At 38.6% G+C, this 23,644-nt stretch overlaps 2 protein-coding genes across 2 annotated transcripts in view; both read left to right on the forward strand.

Annotated features, from left to right (window-relative positions):
• The first annotated feature begins 25 nt into the window (after window positions 1-25).
• On the forward strand, window positions 26-4,540 carry ASNSD1 (asparagine synthetase domain containing 1). The gene is made up of 3 exons (XM_030325168.1): window positions 26-1,525; window positions 1,802-1,983; window positions 4,188-4,540. The coding sequence occupies exons 1-3, from the start codon at window positions 41-43 to the stop codon at window positions 4,471-4,473; spliced, it is 1,953 nt and encodes a 650-aa protein (XP_030181028.1). The 5' UTR covers window positions 26-40; the 3' UTR covers window positions 4,474-4,540.
• Window positions 4,541-4,623: 83 nt separating this feature from the next.
• ANKAR (ankyrin and armadillo repeat containing) overlaps window positions 4,624-23,644 on the forward strand; it is a 75,779-nt gene continuing 56,758 nt past the window's right edge. The window contains exons 1-5 of the mRNA XM_030325167.1: window positions 4,624-7,852; window positions 9,676-10,319; window positions 18,892-19,329; window positions 20,726-20,889; window positions 22,008-22,111. Coding sequence (XP_030181027.1) covers window positions 9,719-10,319; window positions 18,892-19,329; window positions 20,726-20,889; window positions 22,008-22,111 — 1,307 coding nt within the window. The 5' untranslated portion in view covers window positions 4,624-7,852; window positions 9,676-9,718. The remainder of the gene's footprint in view (window positions 7,853-9,675; window positions 10,320-18,891; window positions 19,330-20,725; window positions 20,890-22,007; window positions 22,112-23,644) is intronic.

Consider the following 23,644-nt stretch of genomic DNA (forward strand, 5'->3'; position numbering starts at 1 on the left):
TATTTTATTTTATCAAGAAATAACTTGATTTCACATAACAATGTGTGGCATTTGCTGTTCTGTAAGCTTTTCTGTTGAGCATTTCAGCAAAGATTTGAAAGGGGATTTACTGTATAATCTTAACCGACGGGGACCCAACAGTAGTAAACAGTTGTTAAAGTCTGATGTTAGCTACCAGTGTTTATTTTCTGGTCATGTCCTTCACTTAAGAGGTGTTTTGACTGCCCAGCCTGTGGAAGATGAAAGAGGCAATGTGTTCCTGTGGAATGGAGAAGTCTTTAGTGGCATAAAGGTTGAAGCTGAAGAAAATGATACCCAAGTAATGTTTAATTATCTTTCCTCTTGTAAGACTGAATCTGATATTTTGTCACTCTTCTCAGAAGTCCAGGGTCCTTGGTCTTTTATATATTACCAAGCATCTAGTCATCATTTATGGTTTGGTAGGGATTTTTTTGGTCGCCGTAGCTTGCTTTGGCATTTTAGTAATTTGGGCAAGAGTTTCTGCCTCTCTTCAGTTGGTGCCCAAACATCTGGAGTGGCCAACCAGTGGCAAGAAGTTCCAGCATCTGGAATTTTTAGAATTGATCTCAAGTCTCCTTCCATTTCCGAATCTGTGGTTTTAAAATTGTACCCTTGGAAATGTATTTCTAGGGAGAATGTTATCAAAGAATGTGTTAATAGCCTGACTCAAATTTCAGCAAACTTGCCAACATTTGTATCAGTGGTAGCAAATGAAGCCAAACTCTATCTTAAAGAACCTGTTGTTCCTTTAAATATGACGTTGCCAGAAGCTCCATTTGAGATTCATTGCAGTAACATTGCTAGTGTCCCACCTACCAGGGAAACGCTTCAGGTCTTTCTTACTGATGGACACAGGAAGGAAGTAGTTCAGCAGTTCATTGATGTCCTGAGTATCGCAGTGAAGAGACGTGTCTTATGTTTACCTAGGGGTGAAAACCTGACACAAAGTGAGGTTTTGAAAAGTTGTGATAGGAAAGCAAATGTTGCAATCCTGTTTTCTGGGGGTATTGATTCCATGGTTATTGCGGCCCTTGCTGACCATCATGTACCTTTAGATGAACCCATTGACCTTCTTAATGTGGCATTCATGACTAAAGAAAAGACCATACTAACTGGTTTTAACAAAAAGAGGAAAAAACAGAAAAATCACTGTGAAATGCCTTCTGAAGAATCCTCTAAAAATGCTGCTGCTGCTGCTGCTGCTGCTGCTGGTAACAATGATGATAGTTCTGATAAACAATTCAGTGTACCAGATCGTATCTCAGGAAGAGTGGGACTGAAGGAACTACAGGCTGCTAACCCTTCCCGGACTTGGAATTTTGTTGAAATTAATGTTTCTCTGGAAGAACTGCAAGAATTAAGAAGAACTCGAATATGCCACCTGGTTCAGCCCTTGGATACAGTGTTGGACGATAGCATTGGCTGTGCAGTCTGGTTTGCTTCTAGAGGAATTGGTTGGTTAGTGACCCAGGACGAAGCAAAATCATATCAGAGCAGCGCAAAGGTATGGCACAGAATGTCTACTCGAAGAATTTCTGAGACCTAATTTTTACCCTTTAAAGCTATTAGCATTTAGATTGCAAGAACATAGCGTATTTTAATTGCATTTAATCTACAATGCAACATAGAAGACTTTTTTAAAAATTGGGCATATTTTACTACTTTATGACTTGCCGTGTGTTTTTTGTCTGAAGATGTTATTTTTGAGATTATAATTTTTTAAGCTTTGCTTTTGTCTTTATCATATATCATAAATATGGATTTCTGTAAACCGTTACAGGTGGTTCTTACTGGAATCGGTGCTGATGAGCAACTTGCAGGTTATTCTCGTCACCGTGTCCGCTTTCAGACCCATGGAATGGAAGGATTAAATAAGGAAATCGAGATGGAACTGGGTCGAATTTCCTCTAGAAATCTTGGTCGTGATGACAGAGTTATTGGTGATCATGGAAAAGAAGCAAGGTAATTCAGATTAAGTGTTGTGGGTAATTTTGTAAACAAACAAACAAACAAAACATTAGCCTGTGGAGATTATTAGGGTCCTTTCTTTGGAGACCACTCAAATGAGTAACAGTAGCAACAATAATATGTTGGCTTTATATTACAAACACCGTCAGTCAGAGGGAGAGTGGGGTGGGCGGGGCAGCCAGAAGAGCACTTGTTGTCCAGAGCTCATTCTGAAAGGAATGTCTTGGCATGACTGTTATTAGTACCACAGCGAAAAAGACTATAAAACCGAGGTAGTGAAATGCTGAGAGAAAGTATTTAATGGGTTTGGTTTTGTTGTAAATGTTTACTTTCCTCCCAGCAAGAGCATAGGCCCTACCTCCACGTTTTGCCCTCCAGTGTTAGAGAACCCAGCTTTGTCTCTAGGGACATATATGCATGCTAGATCCATGCTGATGTAAATGCTGGTTCCAGAACTGGATTCCCCTCTGCTATGTGTGTTTTGAACTCAGTTTGGTCATATGTTGCAGGTTACCTAAAACTTGCCAAGAGATCAAGGCATTTACATATGTATACTTTTTTTTTAAATTCAGGGGTTTATTTTTACCTAACAGTATATTTATGGTGGTAGTGAACAAGTGCTTGAGAATAACTTTTTAAATTATTAAGGATAAAGAAAAATGTATTATAGTTATAAAAAGCAGAAGTTTGTTCAAGTGGGTTAATTTATTAAGTGGTAGTTTATTAAAAGGGTACAGCATGCAAGAACAGGGAGTCCAAATCAGCTTTGTGAGAACATCATAATACACCTACTCTAACACTTCACCATTTCTTACCTCTATTTCAGTTTCTTATATATATATATTATATAATTTAAATATATACCACAGTATTAAAACTATAAAAATATTTTCCTTTTGAAGGATGTGTATATTTGAGAGAGAGCAATATTCAGTCCTTTATTTCAGGTAGGTCAGAGAAAAGGGAATTTATTTAGTTGAACAGTTAATTCTAAAGGCCCCATATGATACCCTCAGGTAAAAGTGCATATGAGGAATGTTTAAACAGCTAATAGAGAATTGTGATTTAACAAATACCCTGATAGTGGGTGGATATAAATAATTTATTACTAAATTAGTATACTTTTATTTATTATTTATTTATTATTTATTATGCATTTGGCATGCTGTTAATTCAGCAATCAATTGATTAGATTATGCTATATATAGATTTGCTTTTGCGATTAATTCATTTTTATAAAATATTTCATATGACGAATGCCTTACCTTTTCCAGTCTCTCTACTGGAGCTAGGATAAAATTTAATAAAACAGAAACACTACTGTAACAGTATTGCATATTAAGGAATTGGCAGGAGAGTATTAAAGTATTTTAGGGGCGCCTAGATGGCTCAGTAGGTTAACCATCTGACTTCAGCTCAGGTCATGATCTCAGTTCGTGAGTTCGAGCCCTGTGTCAGGCTCTGTGCTGACAGCTCAAAGTCTGGGGCCTGCTTCAGATTCTGTGTCTCCCTCTCTCTGTGCCCCTCTTCCACTCATGGTCTATCTTTCTCTGTCTTTCAAAAATGAATAAATGTTAAAAAAAATTTTTTTAGAAAAAAAAAGTAAACAAAATAAAACAACACAGAATTTTCTAGGAAATCAGGGAAGCCAAAGGGCAGAAAGTTAGTTTTTTAAATCTAATACTTTATTCTGTTATACAGATTTGTCACCATTTAAATGGGTTGAATGTAATTAAATAATTTTGATACTGTAAGATTTTACCATAAGTAAACGTTTCACAATTTCAGGATTATAGAGTGCTTCTATATTGATCTCATATTCATTCTCTTTTTTTATGATAAAGAACAAACACAGATGGAATAATTGACCTAAGACCATACTTGTTTTCAAGGCACTGCTAAAGATTCCTTGTGAAACAATTTGAGATTATTTCTTACCATAGGCCTAATGTATTTATTTTTCCAGGCAAAATTTATTTTGTAGTATATGTATTAAAATTAGTCACATGAAACATTTGTCAGTGTGATTAAATTTTAGGTGTGAAATTGTGTAAATAACCAGAATATTTTTAATTGAGAAAAATAGTGCCATAAAAAATTAATTTGATGCTATAAATTTTAACATTGAATAAAATGCAAAAGAAATAATGATAACAAATTGGGTTTTTTTATGTAGTGGTTATGTTTATTTATTTTAGATTTCCTTTCCTGGATGAAAATGTCGTCTCCTTTCTAAATTCCCTACCAGTTTGGGAGAAGGCAAACTTGACTTTGCCCCGTGGAATTGGTGAAAAACTAATTTTGCGTCTTGCAGCGGTGGAACTTGGCTTAACAACCTCTCCTCTTCTGCCGAAACGGGCCATGCAGTTTGGATCCAGAATTGCAAAAATGGAAAAGAATAACGAAAAGGCATCTGATAAATGTGAAAGGCTCCAGGTCATTTCCTTAGAAAACCTTTCTATTGAAAAGGAGATTAAAACATAATATTTCACAATGTAACAACATTTACTGAATGATGATTATGTAAAAATAAAACACTCAGCTGCTTTATTATTATATAATGTAATGGTTTTAAGGTTCATTACATGAATTTATATTTAACTATATAGCTTAATATAACCAAGTTAGTCAAATTGACGAGAAAATGAATACTTGAAAGAATAGTTGGGATGTTTTAAACTGTGATATCAACATTGCTTTGAGCTCTTACATGGTAATGTCCCACCAGCAACAAAAGAAGGCAGCTTTTACTGACTCTTGTCATGGTAGCTACACCCAGAAATAACTCAATTTGTCATTGTCGTCAGGGGCCTGGCTTAAACAGGGCCTTCTTTGGCAGAAGAGAGAACTCAGGTTTACAGAAGCTAAGCAATTTGCTTGAGATTCACACTCCTGAGCAATACTTGGTACTTCTGTTACATCTCTTTAGGCAGCTCATTTTCTCAGTCAGAACTTGTGACTGTTTTAAGCATTCTGTCCCACACATCTGTGCCTTCCTCTCTTTGCCCCATTCTCAGCTCATGACCTGAGCTTTTCACAGATCAAAGTCATCAGGACAAGAAATGTGTCCATCCACCCATCAAAAAGCTGTGCCTCCACCTGCTTTCTGTATCCCAACCCTTGCGTGTCTCGTCAGCCCCTCTTTTATAGGATCCTTCCTATCAACGTTTAAAGGGGTCTGGTCTAACCAATGTAAAATGCACATACCTAGTTCTATATTTTCCTCTGCTTACCATCTCTTGCCTCCTATCCATACTCCACCCTCTCCACCTTTTCAGCTCCACTCCAGCCTTACATCTGCCCACATTAGTTGTGACCACCATACCAAGGTCACTGGCGTCTATCCCCAATTAGGGCTGACACCCTTTCTGGATCTGTTCAGAGTTCTTCGATTCTTTTAATCTTAATGGGAAAGCAGTTTCAGGATACTGACAAACAGAAGTCTGTCGGACACTTTCACATGCCCTGAATTTATCCCCTGGTAAATGCAATGTCTAAACCATATTTAAATACTACTTTAATGGCTTTCATCCCTTTACCTGAAGGCAGACAACTTCCAGTATCTATGTGGTCCTGAGCACCAAACTGACATTGCTCTTTATCAGAAGTAGATAAACTAAGAGGTTTGCCTAGTGGCCTAGATTTGAATATAGTAACAATTTTTAATAGTAACAATATAGTTCAACACTAAAAACATCTATCTATATTGTGATGACTATGTAAGCAGGCACTACTTTATGACCTTTACATGTATTGATCCAGTTGAATCTGTAGGGAATTTCCAGGTCATCTCCAGCAGAATACTTGTGTGTAGGTGTTTTGTTTTGTTTATTCCTCAGAGGGCCTGATTTCTTTTTAGAACCTTCTTACTACTAAATTCCCTAAGCCTGGGATGAGGATCTGTGTTAGTCCTTAAACAATTTTTCCCAAGATTTGAAACAGTTGGAACAAACCATCTAGGTACCTGAGCAAAAAAACTTTTAAGTAGAAGAATTTACATACATTGTTCATAAGTGCAAACATGCAAATCTCTTAAAGAAGCAGTGATTTTTTCACATCCCCTGCCCTGAACAGCAATCATAAATTTTTAATACTACCTCCATAGCAGCTGAAATAATGGCATGGTTGGACTAAGAAATTCTGCCCCCAAATGTTATAAAACCACCTTGTTGGCAAACTCTGTGGAAAAGTTGAAGTTATCCCCCTTGAGGTAGCAGCAACAGCCAATGAAGTTGGGCATTCCCCTATTCACAAAACACTTCTCTTGGCTTCTGTGACTAATCTTGGTTTTCATGACAGCTGTCTCTGTGTTCTTTGGTAACTCCATCCTCTCCACCCAACCTTTAAATATTAAATTTCTCAGGTCTCCCATCCTAGGTTCTGAGCTTTTTTTCTCAGTTCTTTCCCTCAATGATTTCAGCCACCCCCTTGGCTTTTGTCACCATAAGACTGCCCAAATGTATGCATCTACTGCAGGCTGCCATTCTAACCCCAGTTGTATATCTACAGCATATATGGCATCTCTACTTGGGTTCTCTTAACAAATATATCAAGGTCGGTATGTCCACAGCTGAACTCTTAATCTTGCCTTGATCTCCCATTTCTCCTGACAAATTTGGGTGCCACCTGGACAACCACTCTCTTTTTGAACACTCAACCCCCATTCAGTCTGTTGCCACTTCATTATTTCTCGAATCCATCCACAGCGCTGCATCTCCGCTGCCACTGCGCTAGTCTGTACCTAGCATCTACTGCCACCAACCCAGCCTAAACTTTTACAATGAAGCTCAGAATCATCAACTCAGCGACCCGGGTGATCTGGCCCTCATCTGCCTCTATGGCCAGTTTTGTGCCCACGACTCTCTAGTTCTTTAACCAAGGTTTTGTTTGGTTTCTCAAAAAGTTCAACTTTCTTCTCAACTGGATTCTTCATCACCTGTTGTGCCCCGTATCTGGAAAGCTATTTCTCCAACTCCACTTGGATAGCTCTTTTTCATCTTCCAGGCTCAGCTTAAAATATCACTTCCTCTGGGCACCCCTTCCGAGCCCCTGGTCTTGGTTAGCCTTCCTTCATGTGCTATCATTCCATCTCACATTATCACCCTGTTTCAAAATACTTGTATGATCATCTGTGTAACTGGAAGCACCTTGAGGTTTTGTGTCTGTCCTGCCCTCCAGCGGTCTCCAACTCCTGGCACAGTGCCTGGATCATAATAAACGTTCCATAAATACTTGCTGACTGAAAGAATGATGATGGAGGTAGGATTCCAACTCAGGATTCCTTCGGGGCCTGGAGCCTCCATCTCTGCCACTCTGGTTTTGTGTTTTCATAAAGACAAATCGTGAAAGGGAAAAGTAATGGGGAAGCACGGTGCCCAGAGCACGCAGCGGGACTGAGTTTTAAAGAAGGGAGGGGCCGGGACACCTGTACGGGAAATTTCAGCAGTGCCGGGAAATTTCAGCAGTGCCGTGTGACCGCCCAGCGGGGGAAGGCCCTACGCGCGGGCAGGCCCTACGCGCGGGCGGACACGGGCGCCCCCTTGCGGCGCGGCCGGGCTATCCTCGCGCCAGAACTACCGGCTTCCACACGCAGATCTCCCGCTAGAAGCAGAGGACGCCCGGGAGGGTCGACAGAGTTCGCTGGGCAAGCAGCCCTCCGCAGGGAGTCTCTTCAGGGAGAGTGCCTTCAGATCCCACCCGCAGCGGTTCCCCCCTGCTCTCGCCCACGCGGGGCTCCGGACGGTGGATTCTGGCCCAGGGAGAAGCCATTCGAGACGGCCACCGTCCCTGGCCTCCAGGAATATTCTAAGGACCAGTGTGGACGCAGTCTCCCTCTCCTGGACAAGGAAACAATCATTTCAAAGTAGGTTTCTTCCCTTCCCTTGTCCTTGCCTTTTTCTCGCGTCCATGTGGGCATAGGTCTTGGACAAACCTGGCTTGGCTCTAATTCCGAAGGTATGAAACCATAGGCACATTCTGTAAACTTCCTAGTCTCCATTTCTGCGTCTACCTAGTGGGGATACCAACGCCTATCTCAAAGAGCTGGGTTCTCCAAGTGTCCTGCCCGAATTAGCAGTATCGACATCATCTCTAATCTTTCAGAAATGCAGATTCCCTGGCTCACTCCAACCGACTGAATCAGAAATTCTACAGCAAGTTCCAACAACCTGTTTTAACAAGCCCTAGAGGTTTCGATACAGGCTAAATATTGAGAATCACTATATAAGAAGGGCCAATTAAATGAAATAAATAAAATACTATGTAGAAAGAACTGGACAAATAGTAGATGCTCAAAAAATAGTGCTTATGATCATTATTTTTCCAGGAACAGAAAGGCATTTAGTTACATAGAAGCAGAAAGTTAAGCAGGCTCTTCTTGTCTTTCCTTTTCTTTTAAGCAGGTCTTTATTTTCTTGCTTTAAAAAAAAAACTGAAAACAAAACAAATCTACAAAAAGCCTTCTCCAACAAAAAAGGAATAGATACGCAACAGTAGCTTCTCTATCAACATTTCTTTTTGACATACTTCTTAGTGTCTTTTGACTTCTTTTGAAAAGCAGAATATGATTAATGTTAAAGGCATTTTCTTTTAATGTTTATGTGTTTTGAGAGAGAGAGAGAGAGAATGCGTGGGAAGGGGCAGAGAGATAATGGAGAGAGAATCCCAAGCAGGCTCTGCTCTGATAGCACAGAGCCCTACATGGGGCTCAATCTCCCAAACCATGAGATCATGACCTGAACAGAAATCAAGAGTAGGATGCTTAACTGAGCCACGCAGGTGCCTCAAGGTTAAAAGTTTTATTATTTTATTTTAACTCAAATTTCAACTTTCTTATGGTGCAATTAGCTTAAGATTGAAAATTGTAATAGAACTACCATATGACCCAGTAATTCCACCTCTGGGTATTTAACTGCAGAAAATTAAAACACTAACTCAAAATGATATATGCACCCCCATCTTCACTGTAGCATTATTTACAATAGTCCAGATATGGAGACAACGTAAGTGTCCATCAGTAGATGAATGGATAAAGAAAATGTGGGTAGTGTGTACAACAATATTCAGCCATAAAAAAGAATGAAATATTGCTATTTGCAACAACATGGATGGACTTTTAGGGCATTATGCTAAATGAAATAAGACAGAAAGACAAATACTGTATGATCTCACTTATATGTAGAATTAAAACACACACACACACACACACACAAGTTCATAAATACAGGGAACAGATTGGTGGTTGCCAGAGGAGAGGGTTGGGGGGTAGGTGAAGTTTGAAGGGAGTCAAAAGTACAGACCTCCAGTTATAAAATAAATGAGTCATGGGGATGTAATGTACAGCATGACAACTACAGTTAATACTGCATTGCATATTTGAAAAGTTCTGGAGATAGCAAATCTTAAAAGTAGGTATCACAAAAAACAATTTTGTAACTATGTATGGTGTTGATGTTAGCTAGACTTATTGTGATCATTTCAAAATATCTACAAATATTGAATCGTGTTGTAGACCTCAAACTATTATAATATTGTATGACAACTGTACCTCAAATGTTAAAAATGTTATTAAAACAAGACTGAAAATGTAATGGTTGATCATGAAACAACCTAATAAAGGTGCAGATTTATTTCTTGAGAAATCTAGCTTCATTACCACGACAAATTTCATTGCCTTTTTCTTTTTAGTCCTTGCAGAAACTTCAGAAAGGACACCTACAATTAATTAGAAATGTTAAGATTGCCCAAAAAAGGATTACCTAGATTTGATCAAATTCAAGATGAAGAAACCTACCTGGAAAACTTATCCGTACAGAGAAATGCTTCTGTTTTTTTTGAAAAATATGATCGGAGTGAAGTACAAGAGTTGCTAACTACTGCCTTAGTCAGCTGGTTGTCTGCCAAAGATGATGTCCGCTCTCAGTTGGACATCCCATGTGGAATTATGAGTCAAATGAATAATGTCAGTTTCTCCACTGCAATCCTTCTGACTCCTGTGGACCCTGTTGCCCTCTTAGACTATAGAGAAGTTCATCAAATTATAAGGGAGTTGGCTGTTGGAATTTATTGCTTTAATCAAATTCCCTCAATCAGTTTAGAAGCTAATTATGATCAGAGTTCTTCTTGTCAATTACCACCAGCTTATTATGATACCAGAATTGGGCAAATTCTGATCAATATTGACTACATGCTGAAAGCACTGTGGCATGGAATATACATGCCCAAAGAAAAACGAGCCAGATTCTCTGAATTATGGCGAACTATCATGGACATTGATCCAGATGGGAAGCCTCAAACAAATAAAGATATTTTTGCAGAGTTTAGTGCAGCAGGTAAGAGAATTTAATATGTTTTATTAGAAGCCATCTTTTTAATTTAGTAATTTATCTTTGGCTCAGTTTTACGTATTTAGTCACATTTCTTAAAAGAGATATTTTGAACTCCAAAGAATCTTTTCAATAAACCTTTCATTTTTTTCAATGGCACCAAAATTATGTTTAAGTCTTGTGTCTTTCATCTTAACCTCCAACTTCTGCAGAACAGATCAGATTTCAAATACTTGATAAAGAGTTTTCAGTTTATACCTTTTCTTACACAGCCTAAGTAGGAAAATCAGTAATAGAGTCAAGAGTAGAATTGGAATGCAATGAGAAAAATCTCTGAACTTGAAAACAAAATGATTGCCAGTTTGGTTAGTCATCTATAATGCCATTTTTGTAAATCTCAAAAATGAATGATATTAAAGTTGAAGTTAAGGATCAATGGATCAATGTGCATCAATGATCTAAGCTTTGGTATTTTAGTAGCATTTGGTTTAATAAGTATTTTTGGTTCACCTAATTTTTAAATTCCTTCTTTTTTTTTTATTTTTTAAAATGTGTAGTTATTTTTGAGACCGAGAGAGGCGGGGGGAGGGGGAGAGAGACAGAGCAAGAGGGAGACAGAGTCTGAAGTGGGATCCAGGTTCTGAGCTGGTGGTACCTGTGCATCTCCTCAGCATATGTAAATTTTTTATTCTTAAAAAAAAAAAAAATCCTGTAAATTCCTTTGTAGCAGGCCAAATGGAATGGAGAGTAAAATGGAAAATGTGTGCTCCAGACAGTATTCCCAACTACTTTCGCTGATTAAATATATCTAATCATTTTCTAAATAGATTTCCAGTTTGTGGGCACAGGCTTAAAGAGAAGTCTCAATTCAGTTAAAAATGTACTAGAATTTCACTTGACTGGAGGAGAGAGCACAGTAATAGATTTTATATAGATTTTAATCTCATTGGAAACTGGAAAAGGATGACAATTTGTCTTCAGGAATAAAATGTCACTCAGACGCTTCCTTTCTTGACTATTCTGAGAACAAATTTGTTGATTTGTGTATTGCATGTAATTGTTTGCACTTTATGGGGTTGATATTCAAAATATAAGATTTTCAATCTTTATTCAGTGTGTTTTTTTATACATAATGTTAATATGGCAATAAGTTTCTGCATAACCTTACTAAGGAAGAAAAGAATATTCTCCCCTAATTAGCCAGATTTCCCTTGGCTAAAAGATCTAATAACAGAAGCTTTTAATGGTCAATTAGGTGGAAAAGAACCACTTTTTATCTGAATTGTACATGTAATTGAGGAGAAAATTACCTGAAAAAAAACTTTAGTTTGTCAATATAAATCTGGTTACTAAAGCAAATGCCCTGAAAACAAAATTTATTGTTTCTTAGCGTCTCAATAAAATGTGGAAGAATTGTGATCATTTGAATATTTAATACAGTTAATGGTAAGGTAGTTTCATGGAGTTTTCTTATTTTTCCTTCTGTCATTGATAGCTAAATAAAAAATTATACATACACATACAAAATATACATATATATGTTCATAAAGGACTCTAGTTTGATTTATTTGTTTTACAAATATTCACTGAGTTTTTATTTCTAGCTTAGACACAAAAGTAAGTCTGATGTCAAGAACAAGTAAACAGGAAGCTTACATACACATAAGCTCCATGAAAAAGAAGACCCTTACCTGCCCTGTTTATCCCTATATGTTTTGTGCCTAAGATAGTCCCTGATACAAAGTAGGCATCAACAGGGGCGCTTGGGTGGCTCGGTCGGCTAAGCGTCCGACTTCGGCTCAGGTCATGATGTCAGTTCGTGAGTTCGAGCCCCGCGTCAGGGTCTGTGCTGACAGCTCAGAGCCTGGAGCCTGTTTCAGATTCTGTGTCTCCTTCTCTCTCTGCCCCTCCCCTGTTCACGCTCTGTCTCTCTCTGTCTCAAAAATAAATAAACGTTAAAAAAATTAAAAAAAAAAGTAGGCATCAACAGATATTTGTTGAATTGAATTAACTGAATTGAGTTGAATTGAATCAATGAAGAATTAAATGGGAACAGGGGTGTTACACAGCTTGAGGGGATTTCTACCATTACCAGTTGATCAGATTGGAAATTAAGTCTAGCATGGATGTCCCAGAGGGATTTAATAACTGAACTGAGGGAGCAAGTCCTCAGCAAGCATGTCACAGATAGATAGATCAGCTCAAAGTTTTGACTAAAGTGTCCAATCAGGATGATGTACAATGACTACAATTGGATGGTCATTCCCCAACCACCACATTCAGAACTATACACCACTGAACACTTCTGAATTTGGGCTAAGATTTAAACCACAGAAGTGTTTGTTTACTACTTTTGCTACTTACTGTATCTACCACTGGACTGCTGTGAAGTTCAAGTGCCTGAGAATAAGATTTGCTTGATGGCAGTGAGGCAGCCTGACTCACCTGCTCTGGGTTGGGTTTTCAGAGATGTTTCAGGCTCTGTAGCCTTACTGTACTAGCAAGCAGTACAGTCTCTTGAAGATGGTATTTCTGTGTCTCAAAGGTAGTTTAGATAGCTAATAGCTCTCATTTCCATGCAGGGTAATCAACTTCTGTTGAGAGCAGTCTCCAAGAGTAGTGAGTATAAGGCAGAAATTCTCCTCCTGTGGGTGAGAATTATTCAATCTGTGGCATTGGTGGAGTAAGGACTAATGCCACCTGGCTTGGTGCAGAGTACCATAGGATTGGAGGGTCACTGGCTTCTGAAAGATTATAGCTATAACTGGAACTAACAAATCCCTTCTTGTTGTTCAAGTATTTGAAGTGAGAAGGCTGAAGCAATGAAAAATATTGCCAGTAATATCTAGTGAATTCCATTCATTTCTGCATTCCCTTGACAGTTCCCTCTTAAAGAACACTGACACTTTGGCATGACGTAGCTGCATTGTTGAAGAGAATATGACATGGTCAAAGTCTTAAAAACATATTTCAGTGTTTTCCTAGAAGTACTATCATTGCTGGTAGTTTACAATCTCCAAGGCTAGATCAGGTAATGTAAATTAAGATGTCATTTTGGTAGTTGATGACACTTCTATCCTGGAAGTTGTCCACTAATCCATTTGCTAATCACTGGAAGACAGCAGGGAACATTGCACAAACCAGATGATGTTTCTCTGTAATTGAATTGGCCAAGGTGTGTCTGGGAAACTAAGTTGCACGGCTTGCCTTTCCTGATCGAGATGATGGCAAGAGCTTTATGAAGATTTGAGCTCTACAGATGTTAAGGTTCAGCAGGAATTGATAGTGGTTTCCAATGATGTTTGAGACTTGACAATTCTGACAAAAATTGGGTTTGCTTTTCTTCCCTTTTTACGAAGATTACTTGGAATCATCATTCCCACCTGGCATTTGTCAAGCAAGGCAAGGGCCAGAGCTGAGAAATTTGGTAAAGAAACAACAAGCCCTTTTGAGAGTCACATATTTAGGTGGAAACTTTCATCATAGAAGTCAAATTCTGGAGAGTGATCTGGGTTAGAGGTACATACTAAGGAGTCATTCACATATGAAAGTCTGAGAAGCCTTTGGATCATTTGGTGAGAATATCAATAATAATAAGGGACAAGGCCATGATAGGAGGGAGCATACATCCTACTGTGTAATTAAGAACAGAGGGCTTCTGCTTAGTGGATGACAAAATTGACTATTATCATGTGACTTCATAGCCCACCATCTGGTCTCTTCAGCCCAACTATTGTACCTGAGGCTACCCCAATAAGGATCCTCTCACAGTGATGCTCCTGGTTAACAGGATCAGAGACAGGTAGGGACGTTCTAATCAAGTTGTAGGGGGAGTGGGGGAGCACCCAGAGACTAACTGCCTACATTTTCAGGGATGATATTAAAAATACTTAACCACCAGTACAGCATGATCACTGAGCAATAAGAACAGACATCAGCCATAATGTTGGAGTAGGATCTCAGAGACCTCTTGTTTGTCATAGGTAGCCTTTGCTGGATCATGAAGCTTTCCAGGAGATCCCAGGGGAGGGAGGTATTCAAACAGCTTGGGGCTATAGCAATTCAGTTTACCAAACAATAAGAAAGGGATCAATATTTTTACAACCGATGTGGCCATATTGATACATGTCAGCTAAATATCAGCTCCAGACAGTTCTACTTAATTCTCCTTTCCTGGCTGGGAACCCATGTCTAGACTAGTTGTGACTCTGATCCCTTTTTCACTGTATATGAGTGAAGCTGGAAATCTTTCCAAATTCAGTCACTCCACCACCATGTGCCCTTGGGGAAAGTACTGTTACGTTAAAGCACTTTGTAATATTGGCTGTCAGGCCATCAAAGATGAGCATCATACCAAGACGGAGATTTTTTTCTCCCTTACTATGCTTGGGAGTCTGCTGAAGCACCAGCAGCATTAGCATGCTTCAGGCACTGTAACAGTGGTGTAGTGCAAACAATGGTATATGACCAAGCAGAATGCACACTAGACCTTTACGGGAACAGGAACAGGTACGGGCTCCCCATCATGCGCCACATTTGGAACATCGCTGTGAAATCTTGCACGGCCCAAGTGTCAGACTTGGGGAAAGGAACCCAGACTCTTAGACTGTGGGGCTTTTTATACTTCATGATCAGGGAAACAGCAGGTCAGAGGCCAGGTACAAAGGCAATGTGTATTAGCCTAGATTACCCCAAAATTAGAGCCTGAAATGGGGGCTTAAATCAGGGTAGATTATAGGAAATAACTCTAAGGAACAGAAGTGGGGGGCAGGAAAAGTGAATAGAAAAGGAGGAAACATCAATCCAAGGATGTGCTGCTGAGCTTTCATTAAGATCCATTTTGTAAGGACTCTGAGGAATCCCATAGAATACACTTCAGAATTGTCAGCCCAAGGGATGGAAGAGGGCAGTGTGTATCTCCTGACTCCCCCTCCTGGATTGGTCAAAGCTTGCTCCCTCACTTTCCAGATTTGTTCTTGCACTGGAATGACTGGATGGGTTCCATCAGAAGTCTAACACAGCAGTGGTAGAGAAGTCCCAGGGTAAAAATAAGAGCCATGTGGTGCATCTGAAGCAAAGCACAGTTACATCTTTGTGAAGCTGGTTAGGGCAACAACAGCTAGAGTGAAAAATACAGTCTGGGAGGAAGTGAGGTAGAAGTGTCTGATAAACAGAGTGACTCATGGAACCTTGGCCCCAGCTCTATCCTCAATGTTTGAGGTAGAGAGGGAATGCCACTCCTCCACTGACTTGACCAGGAAACTGGGGTCCAAGCCTTGTAGTTGTGGCTATACAAGGGCAAGCTAGCAGCAAGAATTTCTATATCATCATGCATATTTGGGGAAGTGGCACCTCCTCTCTTGGCATGACTGAGAGACTGGGCTCAAGTCTTGCAACTGCCCATGTCACTGCTCTCAGAAAATGATAGCAACAGCAATAGAGAAGGAGAATACCAAACTCCGGTCATATTATCTAGTTTTCTGTAGGGGATTTTAATTTCTTGATCTGAATAATTCTTGGATTCTTCAATGTATTACATAAGGTTTGTAGGATGAGAGGAAAGAAGGAAAAACATATGTTTGTGATAGAAAAATGTGGGAGTGACTTTTAGTTAAGACACACACACACACACACACACACACACACACACACACACAAAAGACCTTGTTTAATACTACAACTGGAAGTGAATTGGGTTTGTTTTTTTGGTTTTGTTTTTTATGCCTCTGCTTATTCCCTGCCCTTTTATCTGTAATGCCCTCCTCCTGCCACTTTACCTCACCCTTCCCCATTCTTCCCCAGGTCATTGTTTCCCCCTTGTCAAGACTTGATTCAGACACAGCCTCCTCTGTCCTATGCACACTGTATCATTTTGTATTGAAATTACTGATTTCATCTCTGTCTCCTGTACTAGCCCTTAAGCTCCTCCTCAAGAGCACAGAAAAATGTCTTTTTTGTTTTTAAATTCTCAGCACCTTATAGCGTGCTTGCAGATAGTAAACTTTCAATACTTGTGGAAATTAAGTGGTTAATAACAATAGAATGTGAAAGAAAAGGTATTGAAGGAGACTCTTGGGCTTCTAGTTTGAGGAACTGATAAATAGAATCATTAACCATGGCAGAGAATGAAAAGAAAAGCAGATTGGGGGGAGATCAAGGATGAATTTAGTTTGGGAGTGCTTCTGTGACGTTCAGATAAAGATAAGTACTAGGCATTGAAAAAGAATTGAGTTCAGGAGCAAAAAGCAGGGCAGGAGATAAGATTAAATTAGCATAGTATAGAGGTTAAAACAATGGAATCTTGTGTTTCCCCTCCCTGTCCTCCAAATTCAGTTATATCCAATTTTTCTATTAAATCCTTTTTCATTTTCTACATTATGACTTTGTACATATCTGATTTGTATAACATGCTGTGATCACACTTCCTCTAATAACTTTTTATTTTTTGTGGCATGAACTGTGTCATTAAAACAAATTAGTTCAGTTTTCCGATTCAGCCCCAAACTTTCGAACAGCAATATCGAACTCCTCTCAGTACAGCGAAATACCAGGTAGCGCAGCAATTCCATTTTTTCCCTTAGCGATGTCTCAGTCCACACCTTCCTTCATTCTCCTATGTTCGCGTGAACTGACTGGTATCTTTTCCAGGCAATTTCTCTTCCGGTTCTCCAAAATCCTTTCTCCCTTTCTCGACCCTCGCAGCCCTGCCCGCCCGCCCGCCGTCCCGCCTTTCCTCCTCCCCTCCCCCTTCCCGCTTCCAGTCCCGGTCTTTCACCTGAGAGGTTTTCCTCATCTGTGTGGAAACACTTGCAATTTGTTCTCATTTAGAAGTGGGGCAGGAACAGGGCTTGCTGACTGCTACCACTGCACTGTAGTGATCGGGAAGAAACCCTGCCCCTTCACTGGGGAGCTTCTCCCCACATGTTGTATTAGTAGGTCTTTTCTCTTTGATCCATCGGTTTCCCGCAGACTCCCGCCTGGAAGGAGGGCGAGACTGGGGCCAGAGGAGGGGGAGGGGCTGAAGATGTCCCCCTTTCAGCGCGCAGACTCACTTTGCCGGGTTTTCAGCTCAGCCTCTCCTCCCGGCCTTCAGCGGTGCTGCTCAAACCTTTTAGAGAGGAAGGGGAGGGGCTGTGCTGTCTGGGGAAGACGATCGGGGAGTTTCACTGCATCAGTTCAGACTTCGAACCAATCTTTTTTTTTTTTTTCTCTTTTTTTTTTCTTTCTTTTTTTTTTTTTTTTCTGCGGCTGCTGCTTCTGTTTCTGCTCCGGGGCCCCCCTCCCCCTCCCCTCCTCCTCCCCCGTTCTCCCCCTTCCCCCCGTAAATCTGACGTGACGATCTGTTAGAGATTCTACAGGCTTCCAATTTCTAAGCCTGTGGGGACTTTCTGTGGGGAGAACTGACTTGCTGCCTGTGCCACCTCAGGCTACAAAGTTTTAGGCGTGTCAACAATATTCTGGCTTATGTTTAGATTTTTTTTAAGCTGTCAGAAATACTTTAATTTCTTTATAATTTCTTAAATTTTGCAAAAAGGAGGTGAATCATAGTGGTCATTTAAAAATCCAAGTGAGGTGTGCCTGGGTGGCTGAGTTGGTTAAGTGTCTGACTCTTGATTTTGGTTCCAGTCATGATCTCGCAGTTCGTGACTTCCAGCTCTGCATTGGGCTCCGCACTTTCGGATCTTCTGCCTCTCTCTCTGTCCCTCCCTGCGTGGGCTCGCTCTCTCGCTCTCTCGCTCTCTCGCTCTCTCGCTCTCTCTCTCTTTGAAAAATAAATAAATATTTTTTAAAAATAAAAATGTAAGTGTATTCTGCTTTTTTTTGGAGGGTTTTTTTTTTTAATAGATTTGAGGAAGGAAAAAAAAAGGCAAATTGATGTCTCATTTACACGTCTAAAGCACGTATGTTACAAACGCCACATTTTCTGTGAAGTCATTTTGTGATTCTAAGCAGTTTTCTCAAGCTTAGATTAAGGGTAACATTCTAAGTGTAATTGTCTTTAAGAAGACAATTTGGCAGCAAGGAAGTCCTTAATTTCACCATAAATGGGAAGAAAATGTAACAGGAAATTTGTCATTGATAATAGAGAAAAATCGAGTTTTAATTCTTATTTATTTCATCACGATTAGTTAGCAGGAAAGTTCTTATTGTATATGTTTAGCTTCTGTTATCAGCAAAAACAAGAAATGTGTAATAATATAAAGCTTGGAAAAGAAAATTATACTTTTGGCCAAGTGAGAAACTGATGCCCTGTTTAAAGGGAAATCACATTTTCTTGTTCTTCCTTAGTTAACCCTGATTAAATATGGGACTTAGGTTGTTTCCATGGTATGGTGTTTCTTTCCTCCAAAGACAACGGAAATCTATTCTAATTCTACAAGCTTCCATCTTTCTTTACTCTGCTTAGTTAGCACCAATCAACCTGCTTTTCATCTTTAATAATTTTTTTGGCATCTCATCATCACTTTGTCACTTTAGTAGGATTTCAAGATGAAACCCAGTGTTCAATACACTCTATTTATCCAGAAGCCACATATGATGTTTTCACTATCCAAAATTTTTCTTTTTTACTGTTAAGGTTTGGTTGATATTACAAAGGATCCGGACTTTAATGGAATCTATGATGAAGACATGAATGAAGATCCAACATATGATCCCAACAGCCCTGAAGAAAAAGCTGTTTTTATGAAATATGCTGAAAATATTATGCTAAAATTGACATTCAGTACCATACAAGTTCAACAGTGTGAAAATGTTTTTATATTTGAAACAGCCTATTGGCTTACTAATGCTATAAAATGTAATCAGGATTATCTTGATATTTGTACCTATCAGAGACTACAGCAAAGATTATATCTTCAGAAAAAGGTTATTCAAAAACACTTTGAGAAGAAAACAGACCTCAGAAAAGGGATAGGATACCTAAAGTTAATATGTTTTCTGACCCCATTTCTACTGAGTTTGAAAAAGAAGATGAAAGTTCCATATTTAGATAGTCTGCTTCCACTTTTTTCAGGTAAAAGTATCACCACAGATCAAATATAAAATAATTATATGTGTGTGTGTATATATATATATGTTAAATTTATATTTAAATTCAATTTTGTCTGTAGTATTTGAGTCCACTCATGTAACCTAGCTGTAGCCTGTTAGAAAGAAAAAACAAAATTTAATGTCTCCTAAGTAGTTAAAAATATTTGGTATATGTACATAGTACTTGGTATACATTTATACTAATTATAAGGGCTATTGGAAGACTTTAAACATGTTCTGAGAAAAATAGGGAAATAGGCCATGTTCATGATGGAACAACACTGTGAATGTATCATATCTGATTCAAATTACTCTATCAATTCAATGTACTTCTTTTCAAAATCCGTATTGTGTTTTTCACGAAAGTTTAGAAATTGATTCTGTAATTAATATGGAGCAGTACAGGATCATGAATGGTCTTACATTTCTGAAAAGGAGCTGAAAACATATTTTAAAACTTTACTAATGTGTCAGCACTATTATACACAAATAAACCAATGTAAGAGAAGAAAGCTGAAATAGGACCATACTTACATGGAATTTGACAGGACTGCAGGGCATACTGTTCCTCCCACCCAGATTAACACACAATTTATATATTTTCATTGGTGCCCAAATGTGCACCAATTATGGGAGCAATTATGGGAGGATGTCAGCCATATCTGTAATGTTTTATTACTTAGATTATTGGAAGCAAATATGACTGTTAATAGTTAAATCTAGGAGGTGGTATTAGGGTGTTATATTATTCCTTGTACTTTTCTGTACCTTTTACCTTTCTCAAAATGCATTATATACTTTTCATTAATGAAACCATATTCTGCTAACAAGTCAAAATATTGAACAAATCTAATCCTTACTGGACTTTTAGAAAATTATTATTATTTTTTTTAATAAATGTTATATGTGGATTTTATTACTTTCCAAAAAAGTGAGCTGGTTTGATTTTTTTTTTTTTTTTTTTTTTTTTTTTTAGTGAGAGATACCCACCTATTTCTCATTAGTGTCTCTTTTTGCCTAAACTAGCTCAGGTTAAGTTTTTATTTATTTAGCCAAAGATTCTCTGAGGCAGAGTTTCAAATCTTTTCTGACAATTGGAGGTAAGATACTAGTCTTAAGCTCACACATAGAATAATGTTTTAACTAGTCTCTTGAAATGTCTGTACAATGAAACTACAGAAAATGCCCAAAATGTATGATATATTTTCATGTTTAAAATATATACTAAGACTGATTTTATAGACTGTAACTGCCAAGATTTTCAGTTAATATGGAGTTTTCTTCAGTTGGTTTATGTAAATGAGAATCCAGATCTCCAAAATATGATTGTTTATATGCTGTTTTCACTTTTTAAATAAAAGTTTCTTTTTATTTTGGAGATGACAAGGTCAAGACAGAGCGAGAACTGCCTCCATTTATTTATGGGCGAGATTTTAAATGCCAGCATTTTCACTACAAAGAGGATCAATATTTTCATGTTCATGGAGGAATTGAATTTGATATCAGCACACCTTCAGTTGAGAATGCTTTGGAAGACTTTAAGGTTTAAATTATTATTGTTCCTGAAATGGTTTGTCATTTCCCAGCGCTTTTATCTCATTCTCCATCCATAAAGAGTCTCTTGCTGGCACAGGCACTAGGCAGCTCTCCAAATGATTATCTTCCTAACTCACTAGTTTTTTCATACATTATGTAACACACATGAATTAAGTCCAACTACCCTAAGGTAGTATGTGAGGTGTCAGAGATAAAATGACAGATAAGCTAGGTACAGCTATCTTCATAGAATTTATAGATCTCAAATGGACTATATTTGCGCTAAAATTGTTGATCAAAGAATACAGTAGAAATCCCTCAACATTCACTATACACTTTCCTTGAAGAAATCTTCCATTTTCCTTGAAGATTAGTATTAGAACAGAGATCCTCTAGAGTTTAAGAACAATAATTTCATCTAGAATTTAATATAAACATTATACATTTGAATTGTCATTGCTTTTCTACCTTCTTTATATTTTCTTTTGTATTTTTTCCTCCCTCCTGAAGTAGGAACTGGATACATGCAAATATCATTAGGGTTTTATGGGATATTATATTAAAAATTTATCATTTACGTGTACAAAATTTCATCTAAAATAAGCCATAATTTTTTTTTCTTTAATTTTTTTTTTCAACGTTTATTTATTTTTGAGACAGAGCATGAACGGGGGAGGGGCAGAGAGAGAGGGAGACACAGAATCGGAAACAGGCTCCAGGCTCCGAGCCATCAGCCCAGAGCCTGACGCGGGGCTCGAACTCACGGACCGCAAGATCGTGACCTGGCTGAAGTCGGACGCTTAACCGACTGCGCCACCCAGGCGCCCCTAAAATAAGCCATAATTGATGGGGCACCTGGGTGGCTCAGTCAGTTGAGCACCTGACCCTTGATTTTTGGCTCAGGTCATAATCCCAGGGTCGTGGCAGGCCCCATGCTGGGTGTGGGGTCTGCTTAAGGTTCTCTCTCTCTCTCTCTCTCTCTCTCTCTCTCTCTCTCTCCCCCCCCACCCCATCCCCAACTTGTGCATGCATGCATTCTCTCTATATATCAAATTAAAAAGAAAAAGCTATAATTGTTTAGACTTATTTAAAGATATGTTTTTAATAATATAACTCATATTTTAGAATAATTTAGAAAAAATACGGGATTGTGCTGCTAATACATTTGTAGAAGATTTAGGATACAAAGAACATTACTCAATACCCGTCATGGAACTTAACGGAAAAAGGTAAGGAACTTTTCAGTAATTATTCACAGTAGTGACAACCTGTTGAAAGTTAGGAGAAAACAAGGAGAGTGTCAAAGTGCAAAGGCTAACTTAATACCTCAGCATGGAGATCCTAGCACAATAACGCCTGTGACTGAAATAGAGAGTCAACAAAATAAATAATATATTTATTACTTCATGCACTTTGTTACATTCTGTGTAATAATCTTTAGAGATAGTGATTAGTTCTTATAATTAACATCGTTATTATATGGGAATGGAGGTGAGGATCAAATCCTATGAGCCTACTGAAAAGCAGTGGACTCAGCAAATACCCCTTTAGTTCCATAACAGATATGATTTAAAATCCTCTTCCTCTGCTGGGTCTTGTTACTCCTGCCAATTTTTGAAGCAGTGTGTTTTTCTTAGTATTGCTAGGATCTTTATGTCTTGTGTTCTTGGGTTTCCATGTCTTGGATAACTTCAGTATCCAAGTTTTTTTTCAGTTTTATTTCAGTTTATGGAAAGTAGAGTAGGGGCATTACTATTAGGAGGTAGAGACTTGAGATTTAAAAGCATATAGGAGAGGTTTTTTTGTTTTCTGTTTTTTTAACACATGGAAATGGTTTAGAGACCAGGACCAAGTCTGGAACTCTGGAGAATAGCATCTTTTAAATAGGGAGATGCAAAAGAGAGAACAAAGGAGTTGAGAATGATATAAGGAGGAGGACCAAGAAAGTACAATAGCATGGAAGCCAAATGGGGAGGAATTTTTAAATATGGAAATAGATTAAAAGCATCAAATTCAACAGAGAAAAAGGCCAAGTCAACTTAAGGCTGAAGACAGCACTCTAAATTCGGCAGTGACTTGGGAAGAGGATTAGTTCTGGCTTTAGGCTATGTTTAGTGAGCTGAAGGGTGAAGTTGGGGAGAGTTTATGTGATGTGAAGAAGACAAAGATTACACATTTCTCCAAGATGCATGGTCGTGAGGAAAATAAGAGAAAGGAGGCAAAGGGAGAATCAGGATAAACAATGAAAGGTGGGTCTTTTCATTGAATACTGTCTGGATGCACACATAGTACTAGAGATGAAGTCAAAGACCATGTGGCTAATGACTTCCATGATTTTGGAGGGAATTAAGTAGTAGACATCATGCCTCTAGAATGGACAGTTGGTGTGCATCTCCCTCGAGAAGGAATCCCTCATTCAGGGATCCAGCAACTGCTGACACATTCCATGTACAACACCTGCCAAAGTAAATAGTATTTCAGAAGCACCTCTGAATAACACTTTATCCCCCCAGGCTCCAGTGACTAGCTGGACACTAACGATCCTGAGGATGCAGGGAGGCAGCTGAGATAAAAGCTGTACTTGGTGAGAGGTTGTTATAGGTTAAGGAGTATGGTTGGCATAAGCCCACTGTCATTGAACAGTAAGAGATCCAGTCAAATTGTTTCAATGGGATACTATAGTAGAATGGTTCTCTAGTTTCTGACTAATGCACAACATTGGTCATCAATGTTGGTGAATTACAGATAGATGGATTTGAATT

The sequence above is a fragment of the Lynx canadensis genome, chromosome C1, assembly GCF_007474595.2.
Source record: "Lynx canadensis isolate LIC74 chromosome C1, mLynCan4.pri.v2, whole genome shotgun sequence".
In the NCBI taxonomy this organism is placed as follows: Eukaryota; Metazoa; Chordata; class Mammalia; order Carnivora; family Felidae; genus Lynx; species Lynx canadensis.

Bases quoted from the DNA above. Each gene is read 5' to 3' on its own strand.
- ASNSD1 (XM_030325168.1), top strand. From the start codon at position 41: ATGTGTGGCATTTGCTGTTCTGTAAGCTTTTCTGTTGAGCATTTCAGC. The intron at 1,526-1,801 runs GTATGGCACAGA...AAACCGTTACAG, and splicing joins CATATCAGAGCAGCGCAAAG to GTGGTTCTTACTGGAATCGG. The intron at 1,984-4,187 runs GTAATTCAGATT...TATTTATTTTAG, and splicing joins GATCATGGAAAAGAAGCAAG to ATTTCCTTTCCTGGATGAAA.